Below are 21,015 nucleotides of genomic sequence, written 5' to 3' on the forward strand. Positions count from 1 at the left end.
CTACTTAGAGATTTCCAGTTTGTGTATAATGAGAGCTTTCTCTTTCCCTCCATCCTTCCTGCTGACCAAACTTGAGGTTGATTTCACTACTGGACAAGACTTTTCTGAGTCTGTAGGATGAGACAGGAGAAGGAAACAATCTGATTTTTGATGAAAGCTTAGGATGGGGAAGAAGGAGGTGGACTTGGTAGGCTCCAGTGGTATTTGAGGATTGACTGTGAATTGTGCTTGCCTATTCTCCCAGGCCCCTGAGTCCAAAGTATAGAAGTGAAGAAATTCATTAATCCTCATCTAGCACCTTTGTGGGGCACAGACACTGACAATGACAGTAACAGAGCCCTTTTCTCCTTACAGGGAGACTCAGGAGGTTCCCTCATGTGCCGGAATAAGAAAGGGACTTGGACTCTGGCTGGTGTGACTTCCTGGGGTTTGGGCTGTGGTCGAGGATGGAGAAATAATCTGCAGAAAGATGATCAAGGATCCCCTGGGATCTTCACAGATCTTACTAAAGTGCTTCCCTGGATCCACAAACACATCCAAATTGGTAATCAAGCCAGAACATAAGTTCAAGAAGCTAGGGAAAGAGAGAGCATAAGCAGAGTCTAGACAAGTCAGGACCACTGAGCAGACAACCTCTGCTTCTGTTCTTAGCGTCTCACATAAGGACTGTGGTATTTACTGAGTCTAAAGGGTAAACTATGATGTGTGGTACAGTGTACAAATATTCAATGAAACGTGAATATATCCATCCTAGACTTTGTCAAATTTGCCTTTAATTGAAACTGTCTCAGCTGGTGGTATGTTTCACCACTTACTTCTCAACTGTGCTAGCAAGATTCAGCAAGCTATAGCATGGATCAGTGGTTATCGATGAGGGGAAATTTTGCCCCCCAGGGGACAATGTCTGGAGACATTTTTGGTTGTCACAACAGGGGACAGGGGTGCCACTGGCATCTAGGGGTAGGGGCTATAGATGCTGCTAAGCATCCTACAGTGCACGGGACAGCCCCCCCTCCCACGGCAAAGAATGATTTAGTCCCATATGTTAGTAATGTTGTGGTTGAGAAGGCCTGGCATAGAGCCAGGTACCATAAGTCTGAAAAGGCCAGGGTCTATATACATCCTTCTACTAGATTCACCAATGAGTTAATTGAAACTTCATTTTTGCCTCCAAATACAACTTAATTGTTTCCTTAACTGGTGGCTTCCAGCCTAAAATAGGACTTCTATTCTTTCCCAACGGAGTTAATTCAAATTAGTTCAGGAAGAACTTGGGTTTGTGTTCAAGTATATGGTACACTAGCAGGTTTCGGAGTCCTCAGTTCAACTTGTAGCTATCCAGCAGTTGTGGGTGTGTTATTTCCATCTCCAGCCTCCCTTTTCATGAAAAATTAGAGGGGTAGACCAGATGACCTCTTCTTGCTTTGCGTAATCCCCAAGCTAAGCAGCCCACTTAATAAAGAGAGTGAAATCATCTTCTTAAAGCACAAAGGCCACTTTGCTGCTTTGTCAATTTACCCCTTCTGTTCTTTCCACAGATTATATTTTCATTAGTTGCAAATTGACTTAAAAACCTCTGCACTTTTGAGCCAGGGAGATGCTAACTTCTTGAAATATTGTTCAGGATATCACAACCTTGAATTGCATCTTTCTTTTTCTTTCCCAGGGAAGCTGAGAAAGCACTCCAGAGGTGGGTATTTCTTGTAGCCTGTTCTTCCAGGAGCATGAATTAATCTCTAGGATTTCTGAATATCGGTTCCGTTATAATCAAAAGTCTTCCTCTGCAAGAGCTCTCCATAATCACTAGGTATAAAACCATCGCTAGGAGCACCCACAGCCATTCATCCCCAGCCAGGGAGCGTGAATTCATCCCTTCACCCAGCAGGAGCGCCACGTTCCCTCTGAGTTCACTTCTTGTCAATCCAGAGCTCCAGTTCAATTCAGCAAACAGTTGGCAAATCCTAGATTTGGATCCAAGACACAAGGGAGGAGGTGGGGCATGGCAGATGTGGTCCAGAAGCTACACACCTTGTCCTGAAAGAATAGGGGACTCACCCCCAGGGTTACATTGCAGGTCTGAAATGAATTCACTCTGTGACTTTGGGCAGGCTCCTTCCTACCTCTGAACCTGAGTTTCCTCATCCAAAAAGGAAAGAGTTTGGACCAGGTGGTCTTAAAGGCATCTTTAGCTCGAATCTTCAGTGGTTCTGTGAGTCTGTGGAACTATCTCCAAAGAGCAAAGTGGAAAAAGAGTACCCTGAGAGCTCAGAGGAGTGAGTGGCTGCTTCTAGCTGGGGAAAACAAAAAGACAAGGGAAGCTTTGGAGCACAGACATCTTTTAAGCTTAACCTTAAAGAACAAGGATGAGTAGGATTTTGTCAGGTGGAAATGGGATATAGGTAAAGAAAAATATTCCAGCTCAAGGAATCATCCTTATCAGAAGATGGATACTAAAATATGGAGATATGAAAATTTAGGATGTAATAGAGACCCAGTAAGTCAATCAAAACAGTTGAAGTGTAGGCTATGTGATGAGTTTTTATGAGGGAGAAGATTAAACAGGTAACCTGAGAACAAAATATGGAAACTTTGAACACCAGTCAAGAAAATTTAGACTTTATTGAGTAATAGGAAGCTGACTAATTAGATAAACAGATTAGAGCTATACTTTAGTGCTATAAGAACTGCACATAGGGGATAAATTGGAGAGGAAAATATCAATAATTCAAGGTGGACTTACGAGATTATGCATTAGTTCAAGAGACAAGAATATAATGCTTGAACGAGGGCAATGGCCAAAGAATGAAAAGGAGGGCATAGAAACAGGATGAATTAGGCCAGGATAGTCACTAAGGTTAAGAGCGGTGAGGGAGGGAAGGAATGAAGGATGACACCAAAGTTCTGAGCATGGAAAGCTAAGAAAAGGGCACATAAGTTAATCAAATCAGAAGTGGAAGCAGTTTTGCAGACTGAGAGGAAGTCCTTTTGTAGCATGTTAAGTTTCAGGGGAGATATCTAGGAGGTGGTTGAAAAATCAGAAGTTCAGATAGAGATAATAGTTGCAACTGACGGTGTGAATGAAATGGATCAGAGGGCTCGTGTAGAGAGAAATGAAAACTAATAGAACCTAGGAAATACCTGCATCTATAGAGTGGAATTATGGGGTCAAAGAAAGAAGAGTAAAGAAGAAGAAATCATAGAATCTCAAGGTTAGGCAGGATCTACAAGAAACAAAAAATAAGGCATCATAGAAGCCAAGATAGGAAAAGATTTCGTGGAGAAAGGAAGCGTGTGTGAAGAAGAACCAGGAGGTCCCAGTGTCTGTACAGGTTCTGGAGGGAAAGGGCTCTTGTGGCTAGCCCTCACTGTTAGCGCTGATTCTCATGGCTTTCCCTCCCAGCCTCATGCAGTGAGCAGGATCGTGTGATCAGAGCATCAAAAGGGGAGCTGCACTTCCCAGAAAGCCCCTTCCTGTATTATGAGAGCAAGCAGTGAGTAGCCCCCGCTGCCTCCCCTGCCCTTGACTCCCACCTCCAGTTTGACTCTGCCCCACTCATTGGACTGTGACGGTCGCTTTCCATCGAGAAATAATACCCTCTCAATGTATCTACCTTCAGAATGTGTGTCTGGACCCTGTTTGTACCAGAGGGAATGCACGTGCTCCTCAATTTTTCCCACTTCGATGCAGAGTCTTGTCACCACAATTACCTGTCAATATATTCTTTAGAAGACACACTTATTGGTGAGTGGATTTTCACACTGTCAAATGGACATTAGTGCTAGGAGGACTTAATGGGGCCTGGTTACGATATGTCTCACCCTGAGGCATCTATAAGTACCACACTTCCTGTCTCCAATTTTGAGACTTAGAATTGACAGTGGAAAGGAACAAAATCTGAGCCTGTGTGAGGGCTGTAAGGGCCACAGAGCAATTCACTTACAGCATCTGCTGCCCATGGAAACAGGCTTCCTAGACTCATTTGCCAGACCTGGAGCCCATCAGAAGTAAAATGTAGACATATAGCAGTGCCTCTTGGGGCCTCCCGGGCAGAATGCTGCTCTCCTAAGCATGAAAATGACCTTTACCTGCCTCGTCCAGTTCAGAAGGAAGATACCAACAGATAACCGCAAGTAGGAGATAAAGGTTACTTATATAAGAAACAAATGGAGGAGTGTTTCTGTGGTTCTAAACTGCAAATGATTTTGCCCACCCCCTCCCTCCCCCAGGAGATACTTAGCAATGTCTTAGAAGCATTTTTGGTTATCACAACGAGAGGGAATGTTACTGGCATCCAGTGGGTAGAGGCCAGGATTGCTGCAAAACATCCTATAATGTGCAGAACAGCCTGAACACCAAGAACGTTCCAGTTCAAAATGTCAGTAGTGCTGAGGTTGAGAAACCCTGAGTTAGACAAGCCTGCGCTATCATGAAAGTTTAGTTCCCCATAAGTCTTTTAATGGGTGCTGTTTTCTAGGCTCTGAACCAAAACTCTTCATTCTTATGTTGCAGGGAAATTCTGTGGAGACAGCCTGGCTTCATCGGTTCGTGTTGGCTCCAATGCTATAAGGCTGAGGTTCATCTCTGATGCCACAGATTATGCTGTTGGGTTTAATCTCACGTATAAAGCTCTTAAACCAAACTACCTTCCTGGTAAAACCATTTACTCTTATCACACACTATGCATTCCTTTTGCAGAAATTGAGGACCCATAGGAATTAGATGAGGGGTAGGGAGCCCCCCACCCAAGGCCCACTGAGCTCCATAGCAGAGAGGAGCTCAAGGCAAGTGAGATGCAGGGTGCAGGGGCTCCTTCTGCAGTCCTGCTAAAGCGTGTTTGTTGCATACCCAAGTGAGCTGAGAGGGCCTGATGAGCTCTCGAGAACCAGTGCACAGACCTCCCGCTTCTTGATGGCTCTGCCTTAAGAGTCAGTTCAAGCATCATTTATGGGAGACACAAGGGGGAAAACAAAGAGGGTCCCTCTGTGTGTGGCGATGCCATTGTTTGGACGTTCTCCCTTGTGTTGCAGATTCAGGCTGCAGCTCCTTAACTATCCTTTTTGAAGAAGGCCTCATACAGAGTCTTCACTATCCCGAAGACTACGGCAACATGGCCAGCTGCAACTGGGTTTTTCAAGCCCCCAAACATCACCTAGTTAAGGTACTGACCCTGGTTACCCTTACTTTGCTGAGGATCTCCAGAGAATCACTCACATAAACACCATGAGGGCAGAGGTTTTATCTGGTGTATCTGCTGCTGTATCCCTAGTACCTAGAACCTAGCACCTGGCACACAAGGTTCTTGATAAATATTGATACTTGTTGACTAACAGACTAGCCTGCCTATTCTCTACTGTAACTACCCGCACTTACCACTAGGTGGCAACTGTGTGCTTTACATTTTGTTGAAATGTGGCCTTAATCTTTGTACCAGGTTAACTTGTTTCATCAGTGTCTAGTCCTTTCTAGAAACAAGCATTTCTTCCTTATTAATTAAACTGCTAACAAAACAATTTGTGGGGAGTGGATAACAAAAGTGCAGTGCAGAACAGTGTCAGGGACTGGCATAGGTATAGCAGGAGGAGTGGTGGAAGGCGAGGCTGAGAGCAAAGTACGGAGGGCTTTGAATGTCAGGATACAGAGTGTATTCAGCCTTTGATTCGCGGTGTTTGTGGACATTTGTGTGTTTGTTCAGTTAACACTAGTGGGCCATCTGCAGAAATGCCTTCAGGTAGATGACACTGCAGTCAGGGTGAGGTTGGAATTAGGCATTATTTAGAAGTCTTTCTCTTAAAATAATAATAGAAAGCAAGACAGTGTATGAAGGAGACAAAGTAAACTATAAAATAACGGGTAAGGAGTAAGGGTGAGCAAGACCTCAAAGTTCTTGTATATTTAAGAGGCCAAAAGAGATCTGAGACCCAGGAATAGAACCAAATTGGTGCAGTGTTATGACAGTCCAGAGAATGAAGCCTTTAATTCAAAACACAAAACAAAACAAACAAACAAAAAGGTATGGCCGATAGGTTGGATTTCCCACACCAAGTTAGGGTTTAAAGAGAAGGAGGACTCCTTCCTTCCCTCTCTCCCTCTCTCCCTCTCTCCCTCTCTCCCTCTCTCCCTCTCTCCCTCTCTCCCTCTCTCCCTCTCTTCCTTCCTTCCTTCATTCCTTCCTTCCTTCCTTCCTTCCTTCCATTCTCTCTCTCTTTCTTGATAGATCTTGATCTCCTTCCTTCTTTTCTTTCTTCCTTCCGCAGAGAAACCATTGTACAGCTCTGAAACCTTTTGTTCTATTCAAATGTGCTTTTAAATGTTAACAAAGTAAAAGGACAAAACTTTTTTAAAAAATAAAATAAAGAGAAGGAGGACTAAGCACCCGTTATACAGTCCCCACCTCATCCCCCAATAAAAAGGTAGAATAGTTGGGATGGACAATTGAACAGTAGAGAGGAGGTGGAGGAGGTGTCATCTGAAAGGTCAAGTGAAGTCAGATGTTAGGAGCAGAAACAAGATCACATAGGAGAAGGAGACATGGAGTAAGTAAGACACGTGTAGCTGTTGTCTTTCTAAAAGTTTCTGAAACCCAAACAGAGTCAAGGCAGACAGTTCAGGACGAAGCAGGATTAAGGGAAACTATGTTACTGACAGAGGAGAAAATCTTAAGTATGAGCGTATGCCTGGAAGGAGGAAGAAGACAAAATTTAGTTGAAAATCTGAACATATCAGAGCTAGAAGTGATTCAAAAACATCTATGCAATAAAATACACTGAGTGCTGTGCATCCGTGAAAAGATGCACTCACACCCGGCCAGTGACAGCAGCGTCCTGCAGGACCCATCCGGGACGGTCGTTTGTAAATTGTTATGACAAGTCGTAACTATGTGCACACCATTTGACTCGAAGAGAGAAGGGTCTTTTTAAAATTATTATTATTATTCATAAATTTTATTGCTCTACAAGTTCTGTTTACCAACTTCAAACATTTTAAATTCTAAATTTTAAATATTATTGATATTAAAGGAACAGGTATATCTGACTTTTAGAAATATTTTAAGTTTTCTTGTAAGTTATTTATTATAGGCATTCTAGATCCCCTGTGATGGAAATTTCTGGTTTAAAAAAATTTATGTAATTTTCCTCCTTTTCTTAAAACCCTTTCCATAAGACACAATGGTCAAAGTAACTGAAAAGGGTCTATTTTCAGAAAGTATCCCAGTAAGGGTTTAAGAAATGTTTGAACGGATCCTGTTTCTGACACGTCTCCTTCTCCCCATGTCTCATTCACCATGAATCATCCTTTCCCTCCACTTTTGTCCTAGCTGCGCAGGCCTGTGTCTTTTGCCAAGTGCTGGGGCTCCATTGAATCCCCATCATTTGTGTGTAAAAAAATCTAAGCTGCTACCTCATCATTTCTATCTCCCACTGCTCCTCTCAATTAGTCAGGGCTATCAGATTGCTCAAACGTTGTTCTTTGCTGTTTCTTTGCTCCTCCAAGGAGGGAACTGGGGAGCTCAAATATTTGCACTTTTCCCCACCCTTCTATTCAGACTGTAATTGGGTGCTTAGATGTTTCAGAGGGTTTGGGAGCCTATGGTTTAGTGTCTTTTCCTAAGTCATATAACCCACTCATGAATGTCCTGTTACATTTCTCATCTAAGGTCACGCTCTAGAGCAAGTTGAACAATCCAAATTCCTCTCCTTGATCAAAATGAGGTAATGCATTCATATTGTTTACTCTGGATGTAACATGGAGTCTTCTCAGCTTTCCTTTCAGAACCTGGAAATAGAAGAAAGTGGAGATTGCACTACCGACTATGTGAGCGTGCACAGGGATGTAGAAAGGAAGAAAGAAATAGGTTTGTGTTCCCTGAGAGCCTCGGCTTCCCTGGTTTGCATTTGGACCCGGTCCTTCTTGGGAATCCTTTTAGGGAATAAAAAGGGTGTGGCTCAATGTTCCTTCATTCCCCTGCACCATCTCCATCACTTCCTAGGCTCTCACCACCTCTCCTCCTTCTCCTCCATCAGGGGCGGGAAGAGCTTCAGGGAGAATCAAAGAATGATTTGATCAGAAAATGTGGAAGGCTCACAATGAACCAGGGGTCAGAGGGGAAAGTGACAGTGAAATAAGCCCTGTGGCTGGAACAAGTTCCCTTAGTGATATTCCCAGTGGGAGTGTTTGGGAGATAAACAGAATTGAAATGTTGACGTGGTTAAATACACAGTACAAAGGAGCACTCCGCCTTTCTATTTTGGAAATGAATTGTGACATACACTGGAAAGGTTTATTTCTTAACAATTACCTGAAGGACAGTTGTTTTCTTCTATCCAATGCCACGTCTGTTTGCTGGGCCCTTGACCATGTCATGCCCGGGCTGGGCTTGAACCAGCTCGACTGTGTGGCTTTGTTGTCCCCGCCCCTGTGGTGAGCATCTCCAGGGTCATGTCCATCAGCTTCCAGTCCGATGAAAACATGACCTTCAGAGGCTTCCAGGCTACAGTCTCCTTCATTCCTAAAACAGGTAAGAAGATTGAGGCACCAACTCCTCAGGTCCCAAGTCTCATCCTCCTGCCGTGGTAAAAAGGGCAGCGTTTAGAGACCAGCATGGATACAGTCAACTCATTATTCACTGAATCTGTGAATCCTGAACCACTGCTCCTGGGGAAATAGAGTTAGGTTCCTATCAGCCTCTGCTTTTATGTGGGTTTCTGTTTCAAGTCACCTTATTTAATATACATTGCTGATTCATTAACACTGAACTCATGGTCAATACCACTATAACTCACAAGCTTTGCCTGAACAAAACTTATCCATCACATGTATTTTCTCTGTAAGGCACAACCCAGACTCTTTGCACTTAGGAACACTAGATGGCACTTCAGCAGTATGTTTAGGGCCATTGCAAACAGCAAAATCACCAACAAAAAGCCCAAAAATGTAAAAAGCAAAACAAAAAGTGGTGCTAACAGACCGCAGGAAGGATGCTTGTTTATAGTATGAGAGCTGAAACAAGACGGCAGAGTGTGGCCTCACTAGACCTCAGCCAGGACACGTGATCAGGTGACTCAAATTTTCCACTGCTCTGCATGTGTCCACGAATGACCGTGAAAGCACCATGAGTATTGGTTTTGAGTTAAAAAATGTTAGCGAGTAGGTGAATTCAAAAATACAGAATCCGTGAAGAATGAAGATCAGCTGTATGTCTGAATCTTGGCCTGTCCTTACTAGAAGTGTGATCTAAGTGTCATGTAGGATTCATCCTCCTCAATCTTACAACGGGAGAATAATACATGCCTGGTAAAAATGTAGTGAGGATTAAATCAGATGATGTGTACTTGGCCACAAGCAAGTGTGACACATCAGAGAGGCTCAGAAATGTGAAATATCTTCACCAACCCCCAGTCCCTAGACACTTGAAGACACAGCTTCCTTCCAAGCTCTCATACCCCATGAGCACTCTGTCCAAATCCTACAAAGCCAGTTATTGGCTTCTCAAGTTGTTCATTCTTATTGGGCGGTAAACAGCTGCTTATGGGAAAGCCAGGTTATAGTTAAAATACTCCACTTTCCAGTTCAAATACCCATAGAGTCTAACTGACGGAGAAGTCCCAGAATTCTAACAATAATAATTTTCTGATAAATCCCAAACATTGGCCTTGTTTGTGTGAACTGAGCAATTGTATTATGCTTATACCCAGATTTTAACATCTCCGGATTAGAGAATGAATCAGTGTTTCTGGAGACATGGAATGTACTACCTGAAGAATCCAGTGCTTCTGGTAAGTTGTTTTGGAGAATGTGACTACCAGAAGTACACAGATTTTATTATTCTCAGTTCAACCAAGAACCCCAAAAAGATATACTGGAGTTTTAACCTCCAGTACCTAAGGTCACATTCTGTGACCTTTTTTGGAGATAGAGTGTTTACAAAGGCAAGCAAGTTAAAATGCTGTCATTAGTGTGGGCCCTAATCCAGTATGACTGGTGTCCTTATAAAAGGGGAAATTTGGAGAGAGAGACACGCACACACAGAGAACATCATACGGACATGAAGGCAGAGATGGGAGTGATACATCATTTATGAACCAAAGAATGCTAAAGATTGCCAGCAAACCACCAGAAGCTGGAGGAGAGGCATGGAATGGATTCTCCATCACCGCCCTCAGAAGGGATCGACCTGCCCAACACCTTGATCCTGGACCTCGAGGCTCCAGAACTGTGACACAATAAATTTTTGTCTTCTAAGCCACCCTGTTTGTGATATTTTGTTACAGTCTGCCTAGCAAGCTAATACACCAGGAATTGGCTTACACGATTGTGGGAGCTGACTAAGCAAGTCAGTCCATAAGGCAGGCAGGCAGAAAGGGTAGGTCACAGGACACTGGAATTCCACAGGCATGGGCTGAGGCCATTCTCCGCAAGCAGAATTTCTTCTCTCTTTGGGGGAAGCTTCCACACTGCTTTCAAGGCCTTTCCAACTAATGACGTCAGGCCCACCCAGATGATCCAGAATGGTCTTCCTTACCTAAAGTCAGTGATGAGGGACTTTCATTACATCTGCAAAATCCCTTCATAGCAACATCTAGACTAATGTTTGATTGAATAACCGGGGGCTGTAACCTGGCCAAGTTGCCGCCTCACAAAAGCCATCACATAGAGCTGGATGGGATGTGGTCACTGTCCCTTTTGCTCAAAGCAACCCTGAAATATTTTCAGTCACAGAATCAAAATTCCCATCTTGAGTGATTCATTCAGTAGGGATGGCTAAATAGTGTGCCAGATTGTGGTCTGACTCACAAGAGCCATCCGCTGGAAAAGAAGTGAGTGAACCGCTATGTCTTCACATTGGTGAGCATTGAGGAGCGCTGGGCTTTCTCTTTTCCTTGTTTCCTCCGTGACATCCACTGACATCCACGTGTGACATCCCAGTCCCTGTGGAAAACGTGGTGAGGGGGGCAGGCAGAGGCTGGAGGTAAGGAAGCTTTCAGAGTTTGCCATTTTGATAGTTTGTCAAGAGAAAGATCAAGCACCTAATTTTTAATTATTTACAAAGTTTTTTAGTTTTATAAATTATCTGACACTTAGAACACAAAGTAATAGAGAATGTGGAAGAGGAGTATTTCTTTTAATGAGGAGGGATAGAAGCCGTCTGAGTCTTTTTTGTTCTGGCTTCTTGGACCTCACGATGCATGTATATCCTGGGTAGAAACTCTTTGTAAAGTGTGTCTGCGGTGATTCCTGCTCTTGGCCACCGGGGGGCGATATATTCAGCAGAGCCATTTCTCTCAGTATCTGCCAAGGAGTCTCATTACAACACTTGGCTAGATTTATTGGTCATTTTATCCCACAGCACTCACCATAGTGCCCAGAACACAGGAGATGCCACATAAATATTTGATGAATAAAACTAAATAATCCACAAATAGCTCCTGGTGTAAAAGCTCAATAAGAGCAATTTTCCCGATTCCCTCTCCCTGAACTCACACCTACTTTAGGGCCTTCTTCCCCTGTACAAATACACATAAAAACTTAAGGACAAGAACAGGAATTTACATGTGTCCTGTTTTAAATAGCACACCTAACCTGGATTCCTTAAATCATTCAGTAAGTAATTTTGTCCTTCCTTCGCTTTTTATTTTGAAATTTTGCAAATCTACAGAACAGATGGAAGAATAATACAATGAACACCTGTTTATCCTTCACCTATATTCCTCAGTTGTTGACAACCCATCACACTGGCTTGATACTGATTTGGTGTCCTCTCTGGACAAATCTGTGTACCAGAGACCAGGGAGTGGGGGAGGCAGGATACAAAGAGGAACAGGATAGGTACTAACCTATATTCAAGGAATTTATATCCTAATAATGAAGCTTATATGTACAGATAGAGAGTAGATTTATGTAAAACTAAGAGCCTTCAAGACTAATATATGGTGTTAGATGTCAGGATAGCAGTTACGCTTTGCAGGAGCAGTGACCGGACTGGGCTCCTGAAGTGTCTTCTGAGATTCTGCTAGTCTGTTTCTTGATCTGGGTTCTGGTTGTACTTCTTGGAAAAACATTCAAGGTATTTTATTGCTTGAGTATTTTTCTGTGTGTATGTTATACTTCAATAAAATTGACAACAAAAGGGGAAATGTGCACAGAAAACCACAATACAAGAAAATACTGAAATAACTTCTGAGATGATTAGGACACTGGTGTTTGACTGGGGCCCACAAAGATAAATACGATGTCAACATTATTCCCAACACTGTGAGGAAGCCTTGGATGGTTTTGACTAGGGGAGTGACATGATCAAAACAAGCCCTCTTTGGTGGTTAATTTGGGAGTGGGAGGAGGACGGGGAAAGCTTAACCCCAGGGAGAGTAGTCCAGGTGAGCAATATTGAAGACCCAAGACCAAAGGTAAGAGATGGATGCAAGATATTTTGTGAATATAGGATCTAAAGTATTTGGTGACTAGATAATTGAGGCAAAAAAGAGGGGGAAGTCAAGGGTGAGCTTGATATTTTCCTCTTGGGTGAAACATCCATTTCTATATATATATATATATATATATGTATATATAAAATCTCTCTAGAATACAATAAGCATTTCTCATTATTCCCAGGTGTCTATTAGAGTTTCCAGCACAAGGGAGATGCTCAGACCTGGACTTGACGTTGAGGAGGACCCATGGGTAATGAAGATGTACCTTCTTGGCCCCCTTCCAGGTGGGCTCTGTGGAACCACTTCCCCTCCCACTTCCAGATCCCTTTCCAGCCAGACTGTGGGAGGCAGGAGGCCACAGTCAGCTCTTGGTCATAGCAGGTCAGTGTGCAGATTGCCACCAGGCATCTCTGGGAAACCTGGGTAGTCACCCCTGTTCATTGCTTCACCAATATGTAAGTACACCCAGGGAGTGGAACATGGTGAGAGCTCGTGGTTTAAGTTGGCTGATCATTAATTCTTCATCTACCACCTCTGACATCCATCAGGGTCTGCTGCTGCTTCCCCATTCAACCACCATCATGGGCAATCCGCCTCCCCAGCGAGAACTTGAGTTCCTTGAGTGCTCAGGAAATTTCTACCCCCTCACCTTGTGTTTCTAGTATATTTTAATTAAACATGAGGCTGATTGTTGGATAGAGATACACTTATTTTATCATATCTTCGTTCCTAGGATTTTTAAATCAGAAATGAATGTTGAATTTTGTGAAATACTTTGAGCATCTGTTGAAATGACTAAGTCATTCTCTCCTTTGACTTATTAGCATATTAAATCTGTATTAATAGATTTCCTAACATTCCTACATCCCTGAATCCCACTTAGACATGGTACATTCGTCTTTCAATGTACTGCTGGGCTCTGTTACTAATATTTCACTTAGATTTTTGCATCAACATTCATGACTGAAATTGACTTATAGCGGAGGTTCTCAAAATGTGATCTGGAGACCGCTGGGGATCTCCAAGATCCTTTTAGAGGAGACCCCCTAAAAGGTCAAAACGATTTTCATAGTAATACTAAGACATTATTATCCCCTTTTACTCTCATTCACTCACGAGTATGCAGTAGAGTTTTCCAGAGACTACATAACATGTGATATCTCAACAGATTGCGTGTAAAAAGCAGATAGCAAATCCCATCCGTCTTCTGTTTAGCCAGAAATTAAACGGTTTTGAAAAAATGTGAAACAATGCCAGTCTTATTTAAAGTTTTTACTTTCGAAGATGTAGTTACTTGAATACATGTCATTTATGTATAACTTAATGGTTTTATTATGGTTATCTTAAATAAATTAATAAATACATAATCTAAAAAACTTTTACTTTAAGTTCTAGTATGTTAACTATTGGTAAATATTACTCACATAAACAAAAGCTCTTTAGGATTTTCAGTGATTTTTTTCAAAGTGTAATGATGTCCTGGGACCCAAAATTTGAGAACCGCTGGCTATAGTTTTCTTTCTGTTGTCTGCCTTTGTCAGACTTTGGTATCAGTGCTCTTCATGAAAAGAACTCGAGAGCTCTCCTTTTTTTTTTTTTTAATTGAGGTATAATTGACATGTAACATATTAGTTTCAGGTGTACAATAAAATGATTTGATATTTGTATTTTTGCTAAATGATCGCTGCAATAAGCGTAGTCATCTTCCACCACCACGCACAGTTACAATTGGTTTTCCTTGTGATGAGAATTTTTAAGATCTACTCTCAGCAACTTTCTCTTAGAGCTTTCCTTCTTGCTGTATGCTTTGCATAAATTTATAACAGGGGAATAATAACTAATGATGTCATGTGATTACATATACTAAACATCTACTCATTGAAGACTTAACGGTAACTTTCACAATTTCCTTCCTTGTTACTGGTTTTTAGGTTTTAAATTTTCACCTTCACTCAATTTTTTTTTTCACTCAATTTTGATAATTTATAATCTCCTAGTAATAGCTATAACACTCAGATTTTCCTACTAATTGCTTTGTGCTGTGCAAAATATTTCCTTATATACTTTTGTGATATTTTCTACTTTCCCAATTTTGTATATTTTTAAAATCTTTTAAAAAATTAGACTAGCTAGTATCATCATTTTATAGAAATTTTATTTTTATTTTAGAAAACAGTTAATTTTTGTAATGACCCTATTTTTCTGGCTGCACCCTATGGAGTCACGTCAGCTGACCCAGACAGGCAGGCTGACCAGGGACTGGGGACCGTGACTCTGAGATATTTCCCGCAGATGATGGACAGGCACAGCTATAACCCATGCTGACACTAGAATGCAGCTGCGAGACTTGTTTATGTTCCCCTTAGAGCTCTTTTTTTTTTTTTATTGTTATTTACTTTTCCCTATTTTTTTAAAACATCTTTATTGGAGTATAATTTCTTTACAGTGGTGTGTTAGTTTCTGCCTTATAACAAAGTGAATCAGCTATACATATACATATATCCCCACATCTCCTCACTCTTGCGTCTCTCTCTCCCACCCTCCCTATCCCACCCCTCTAGGTGGTCACAAAGCACCGAGCTGATCTCCCTGTGCTATGCGGCTGCTTCCCACTAGCTATCGATTTTACATTTGGTAGTGTATATATGTCCATGCCACTCTCTCACCTCGTCCCAGCTTATCTTTCCCCCTCCCCGTGTCCTCAAGTCCATTCTCTACATCTGCGTCTTTATTCCTGTCCTGCCCCTAGGTTCTTTAGAACCTTTTTTTTTTTTTTTTTGGATTCTATATATATGTGTTAGCATACGGTATTTGTTTTTCTCTTTCTGACTTACTTCACTCTGTATGACAGACTCTAGGTCCATCCACCTCACTACAAAGAACTCAATTTCTTTTCTTTTGATGGCTGAGTAATATTCCATTGTATATATGTGCCACATCTTCTTTATCCATTCATCTGTCGATGGATACTTAGGTTGCTTCCATGTCCTGGCTATTGTAAATAGAGCTGCAATGAACATTGTGGTACATTATGTGGTACATACTTTTTGAATTATGGTTTTCTCAGGGTATATGCCCAGTAGTGGGATTGCTGGGTTGTATGGTAGTTCTATTTTTAGTTTTTTAAGGAACCTCCATACTGTTCTCCATAGTGGCTGTATCAATGTACATTCCCACCAACAGTGCAAGAGGGTTCCCTTTTGTCCACACCCTCTCCAGCATTTATTGTTCGCAGATTTTTTTGATGGTGGCCATTCTGACTGGTGTGAGGTGATACCTCATTGTAGTTTTGATTTGCATTTCTCTAATGATTAGTGATGTTGACCATCCTTTCATGTGTTTGTTGGCAATCTGTATATCTTCTTTGGAGAAATGTCTATTTAGATCTTCTGCCCATTTTTGGATTGGGTTGTTTGTTTTTTGATATTGAGTTGCATGAGCTGCTTGTAGATTTTGGAGATTAATCCGTTGTCAGTTGCTTCATTTGTAGATATTTTCTCCTATTCTGAGGGTTGTCTTTTCTTCTTGTTTATATTTTCCTTTGCTGTGCAAAAGCTTTTAAGTTTCATTAGGTCCCATTTATTTTTGTTTTTATTTCCATTTCTCTAGGAGGTGGGTCAAAAAGGATCTTGCTGTGATATATGTCATAGAGTGTTCTGCCTATGTTTTCCTCTAAGAATTTTATAGGGTCTGGCCTTACATTTAGGTCTTTAATCCATTTTGAGTTTATTTTTGTGTATGGTGTTAGGGAGTGTTCTAATTTCATTCGTTTACATGTAGCTGTCCAGTTTTCCCAGCACCACTTATTGAAGAGACTGTCTTTTCTCCATTGTATATTCTTGCCTCCTTTATCAAAAATAAGGTGACCACATGTGCATGGGTTTATCTCTGGGCTTTCTATCCTGTTCCATTGATCTACATTTCTGTTTTTGTGCCAGTACCATGCTGTCTTGATTACTGTAGCTTTGTAGTGTAGTCTGAAGTCAGGGAGCCTGATTCCTCCAGCTCCATTTTTCTTTCTCAAGATTGCTTTGGCTATTAGGGGTCTTTTGTGTTTCCATACAAATTGTGAAAAATTTTGTGCTAGTTTTGTGAAACATGCCATTGGTAGTTTGATAGGGATTACATTGAATTTGTAGTTTGCTTTCAGTAGTATAGCCATTTTCACAATGTTGATTCTTCCAATCCATGAATATGGTATACCACTCCATCTGTCTGTATCATCTTTAATTTCTTTCATCAGTGTCTTATAGTTTTCTGCATGCAGGTCTTTTGTCTCCTTAGGTAGGTCTATTCCTAGGTATTTTATTCTTTTTGTTGCAATGGTAAATGGGAGTGTTTCCTTAATTTCTCTTTCAGATTTTTCATCATTAGTGTATAGGAATGCAAGTCTTTTCTGTGCATTAATTTTGTATCCTGCTACTTTACCAAATTCATTGATTAGCTCTAGTAGTTTTCTGGTAACATCTTTAGAATTCTCTATGTATAGTATCATGTCATCTGCAAACAGTGACAGCTTTACTTCTTCTTTTCCGATTTGGATTCCTTTTATTTCTTTTTCTTCTCTGCTGTGGCTGAAACTTCCAAAACTATGTTGAATAATAGTGGTGAGAGTGGACAACCTTGACTTGTTCCTGATCTTAGAGGAAATGCTTTCAGTTTTTCACCATTGAGGACGATGTTGGCTATGGCTTTGTCAGATATAGCCTTTATTATGTTGAGGTAAATTCCCTCTGTGCCTACTTTATGGAGGGTTTTTATCATAAATGGGTGTTGAATTTTGTCAAAAGCTTTTACTGCATCTATTGAGATGATCATATGGTTTTTCTCCTTCAATTTGTTAATATGGTGTATCACATTGATTGATTTACATATATTGAAGAATCCTTGCATTCCTGGGATAAACCCCACTTGATCATGGTGTATGATCCTTTTAATGTGCTGTTGGATTCTGTTTGCTAGTATTTTGTTGAGGATTTTATATTCATCAGTGATGTTGGCCTGTAGTTTTCTTTCTTGTGACATCTTTGTCTGGTTTTGGTATCAGGGTGATGGTGGCCTTGTAGAATGAGTTTGGGAGTGTTCCTCCCTCTGCTATATTTTAGAAGTGTTTGAGAAGGATAGGTGTTAGCTCTTCTCTAAATGTTTGATAGAATTCAACTGTGAAGCCACCTGGTCCTGGGCTTTTGTTTGTTGGAAGATTTTTAATCACAGTTTCAATTTCAGTGCTTGTGATTGGTCTATTTATATTTTCTATTTCTTCCTGGTACAGTCTCAGAAGGTTGTGCTTTTCTAAGAATTTGTCCATTTCTTCCAGGTTGTCCATTTTATTGACATATAGTTGCTTGTAGTAATCCCTCATGATCCTTTGTATTTCTGCAGTGTCAGTTGTTACTTCCCCGTTTTCATTTCTAATTCTATTGATTTGAGTCTTCTCCCTTTTTTTCTTGATGAGTGTGGCTAATGGTTTATCAGTTTTGTTTATCTTCTCAAAGAACCAGCTTTTAGTTTTATTGATCTTTGTTATTGTTTCTTCATTTCTTTTTCATTTATTTCTGATCTGATCTTTATGATTTCTTTCCTTCTGCTAGCTTTGGGGTTTTTTTGTTCTTCTTTCTCTAATTGCTTTAGGTGTAAGTTTAGGTTGTTTATATGAGATGTTTCTTGTTTCTTGAGGTACGATTGTATTGTTATAAAATTCCCTCTTAGAACGGCTTTTGCTGCATCCCTTAGGTTTTGGGTGGTTGTGTTTTCATTGTCATTTTTTTCTAGTTATTTTTTGATTTCCTCTTCGATTTCTTCAGTGATCTCTTGGTTATTTAGTAGTGTATTGTTTAGCCTCCATGTGTTTGTATTTTTTACAGATTTTTTTCCTGTAATTGATATCTAGTCTCATAGCGTTGTGGTCGGAAAAGATACTTGATATGATTTCAGTATTCTTAAATTTACCAAGGCTTGATTTGTGACCCAAGATATGATCTATCCTGGAGAATGTTGCATGAGCACTTGAGAAGAAAGGGTATTCTGTTGTTTTTGGATGGAATGTCCCATCAATATCAATTAAGTCCATCTTGTTTAATGTATCATTTAAAACTTGTGTTTCCTTATTTATTTTCATTTTGGATGATCTGTCCATTGGTGACAGTAGGGTGTTAAAGTCTCCTACTATGATTGTGTTACTGTCGATTTCCCCTTTTATGGCTGTTAGCATTTGCCTTATATATTGAGGTGCTCCTATGTTGGGTGCATAAATATTTACAATTGTTATATCTTCTTCTTGGATTGATCTCTTGATCATTATGTAGTGTCCTTCTTTGTCTCTTGTAATAGTCTTTGTTTTAAAGTCTATTTTGTCTGATATGAGAATTGCTACTCCAGCTTTCTTTTGATTTGCATTTGCATGGAATATCTTTTTCCGTCCCCTCCCTTTCAGTCTATATGTGTCCCTAGATCTGAAGTGGGTCTCTTGTAGACAGCTTATCAAATCAATAAACAAATCTACCAATGATATTAAGCTCTAAATAGTAAACTAAGTTAAACATAAAACCAGACAAATTAGATGCAGAAAGTAAACCCGAAGTCTACAATTGCTCCAAAAGTCCACCGCCTCAGTTTTGGGATGATTCATTGTCTATTCAGGTATTCAGCAGATGCAGTTACATCAAGTTGGTTGTGGAGATTTAATCTGCTGCTCCTGAGGCTGCTGGGAGAGATTTCCCTTTCTCTTCTTTGTTCGCGCAGCTCCGGGGGTTCAGCTTTGGATTTGGACCCGCCTCTGCGTGTAGGTCGCCTGAGGGCATCTGTTCTTCGCTCAGACAGGACGGAGTTAAAGGAGCAGCTGATTAGGGGGCTCTGGCTCACTCAGGCCTGGGGGAGGGAGGGGTACGGATGCGGGGCGAGCCTGCGGTGGCAGAGGCCAACGTGACGTTGCAGCAGCCTGAGGCGCGCCGTGTGTTCTCCCAGGGAAGTTGTCCCTGCATCACGGGACCCTGGCAGTGGCGGGCTGCACAGGCTCCCGGGAGGGGAGGTGTGGATAGTGACCTGTGCTGGCACACAGGCTTCTTGGTGGCTGCAGCAGCAGCCTTAGCGTCTCATGCCCGTCTCTGGGGTCCGCGCTGATAGCCACAGCTCGCACCCGTCTCTGGAGCTCGTTTAGGCAGTGCTCTGAGTCCCCTCTCCTCACACACCCTGAAACAATGGTCTCTTGCCTCTACGGCAGCTCCAGACTTTTTCCCAGACTCCCTCCCGGCTAGCTGTGGCGCACTAGCCCCTCCAGGCTGTGTTCACACAGCCAACCCCAGTCCTCTCCCTGGGATCCGACCGAAGCCCGAGCCTCAGCTCCCAGCCCCCGCCCGCCCCGGCGGGTGAGCAGAGAAGCCTCTCCAGCTGGTGAGTGCTGGTTGGCACCGATCCTCTGTGAGAGAATCCGACTGAAGCCCGAGCCTCCCTGGGATCCTACCGAAGGATCCCAGAGAAGTGAGAAAATACAGAAACAAAGGGAAACAGTCAAAGGAGAACAAATAATAATAGTTTAATCATTAAGCATAGTCAAGGACTTTTAGTTCCTCCTTGAGGGCTATAGATAATACTCTGAGCCCTATCCTGTTAACTGTTTTGCAGACACTGAAGACCCCACCAGGTGGAGGAAGATGACTACATGATGACCAAATTGAAGCCATGACATAAGCTACTTCGCTTCACACAATTCCGAGAACTGACCTCAAAGAAATGGGAACAAACCCTGGAACTAAAGGTTAACGTACTTAAAACAACCAAGATGACGCTGATCAGACCACCACATTACTGACTTCAAGATGACTGTCAGAGCTGACTGTGCTGTTGTGCTCCCTCCCTCCACCTACAACCCTGAAACTCCCCTTTAAAAGCCCCTGTCCCCGGAGCAGCAACGGGGAGTTGGTTCTCGGACAGGAGTCCACCCTCTCCCCCTGCTGCCGGCCTCTGAAATAAAGCAACCTTTCCTTTCCTACCAACACTTGTCCGTCGAGAACTGGCTTTCAAGCGGTGAGCAGCCAGACCTGGGTTCGGTAACACTAAGAAGGTTAGACTCTATCTTATTGTCCAGTGATGGGAACTATTGCCCTTCGAGTGCAGAGGAGGCAAAAAAGAAAACCTGTACTAAAGAAAAATTAATCTGGCAGTTGAGGAGATGCATACATATAAGAGCCCAAATGAAATATGATGAGGACTACAAGAGTGACAAGGAGGAAAAAGTAATTTCAAAAAACATTGTTTCTACAGACTCAATAAGATTTGATGACCAATAAAAAAAAAGAAAGAAAAAAAAAGATTTGATGACCAATAATGCTTAAAATGGAGGAAAGAAAAGAAAATGTCTCACACACACACACACACACACACACACACGCACACACACAACTTCCAGGTACTGAACTCAAGTGACTGCATAGATAAAAGCTAACCATGATAATAGTTGGCATTTATTATTTACTCTGGGCCAAACCCTTTATGTGCATTATTTCATAGAATCCTCTCACTAAACCTGAGAAATTGGTACTATTATTAACCCTCATTTTACAGATGAAGAAATTGAAGCTCAGTGATCAATTT

The 21,015-nt window shown here is 41.7% G+C and overlaps 1 protein-coding gene across 2 annotated transcripts in view; it reads left to right on the forward strand.

Moving 5' to 3' along the window:
* OVCH2 (ovochymase 2) overlaps positions 1 to 14,380 on the forward strand; it is a 50,403-nt gene extending 36,023 nt beyond the window's left edge. For both annotated transcript variants that reach the window (XM_082341507.1, XM_082341506.1), the window contains 10 exons: positions 355 to 544; positions 1,667 to 1,690; positions 3,401 to 3,491; positions 3,618 to 3,742; positions 4,511 to 4,651; positions 5,029 to 5,159; positions 7,760 to 7,853; positions 8,385 to 8,516; positions 9,694 to 9,774; positions 9,995 to 14,380. In XM_082341507.1, the coding sequence (XP_082197633.1) occupies positions 355 to 544; positions 1,667 to 1,690; positions 3,401 to 3,491; positions 3,618 to 3,742; positions 4,511 to 4,651; positions 5,029 to 5,159; positions 7,760 to 7,853; positions 8,385 to 8,516; positions 9,694 to 9,774; positions 9,995 to 10,047 (1,062 nt within the window). In that variant the 3' untranslated portion in view covers positions 10,048 to 14,380. The remainder of the gene's footprint in view (positions 1 to 354; positions 545 to 1,666; positions 1,691 to 3,400; positions 3,492 to 3,617; positions 3,743 to 4,510; positions 4,652 to 5,028; positions 5,160 to 7,759; positions 7,854 to 8,384; positions 8,517 to 9,693; positions 9,775 to 9,994) is intronic.
* The last annotated feature ends 6,635 nt before the right edge of the window (positions 14,381 to 21,015 follow it).

Source organism: Balaenoptera borealis (assembly GCF_965194805.1).
Source record: "Balaenoptera borealis genome assembly, chromosome: 11".
NCBI lineage: Eukaryota > Metazoa > Chordata > Mammalia > Artiodactyla > Balaenopteridae > Balaenoptera > Balaenoptera borealis.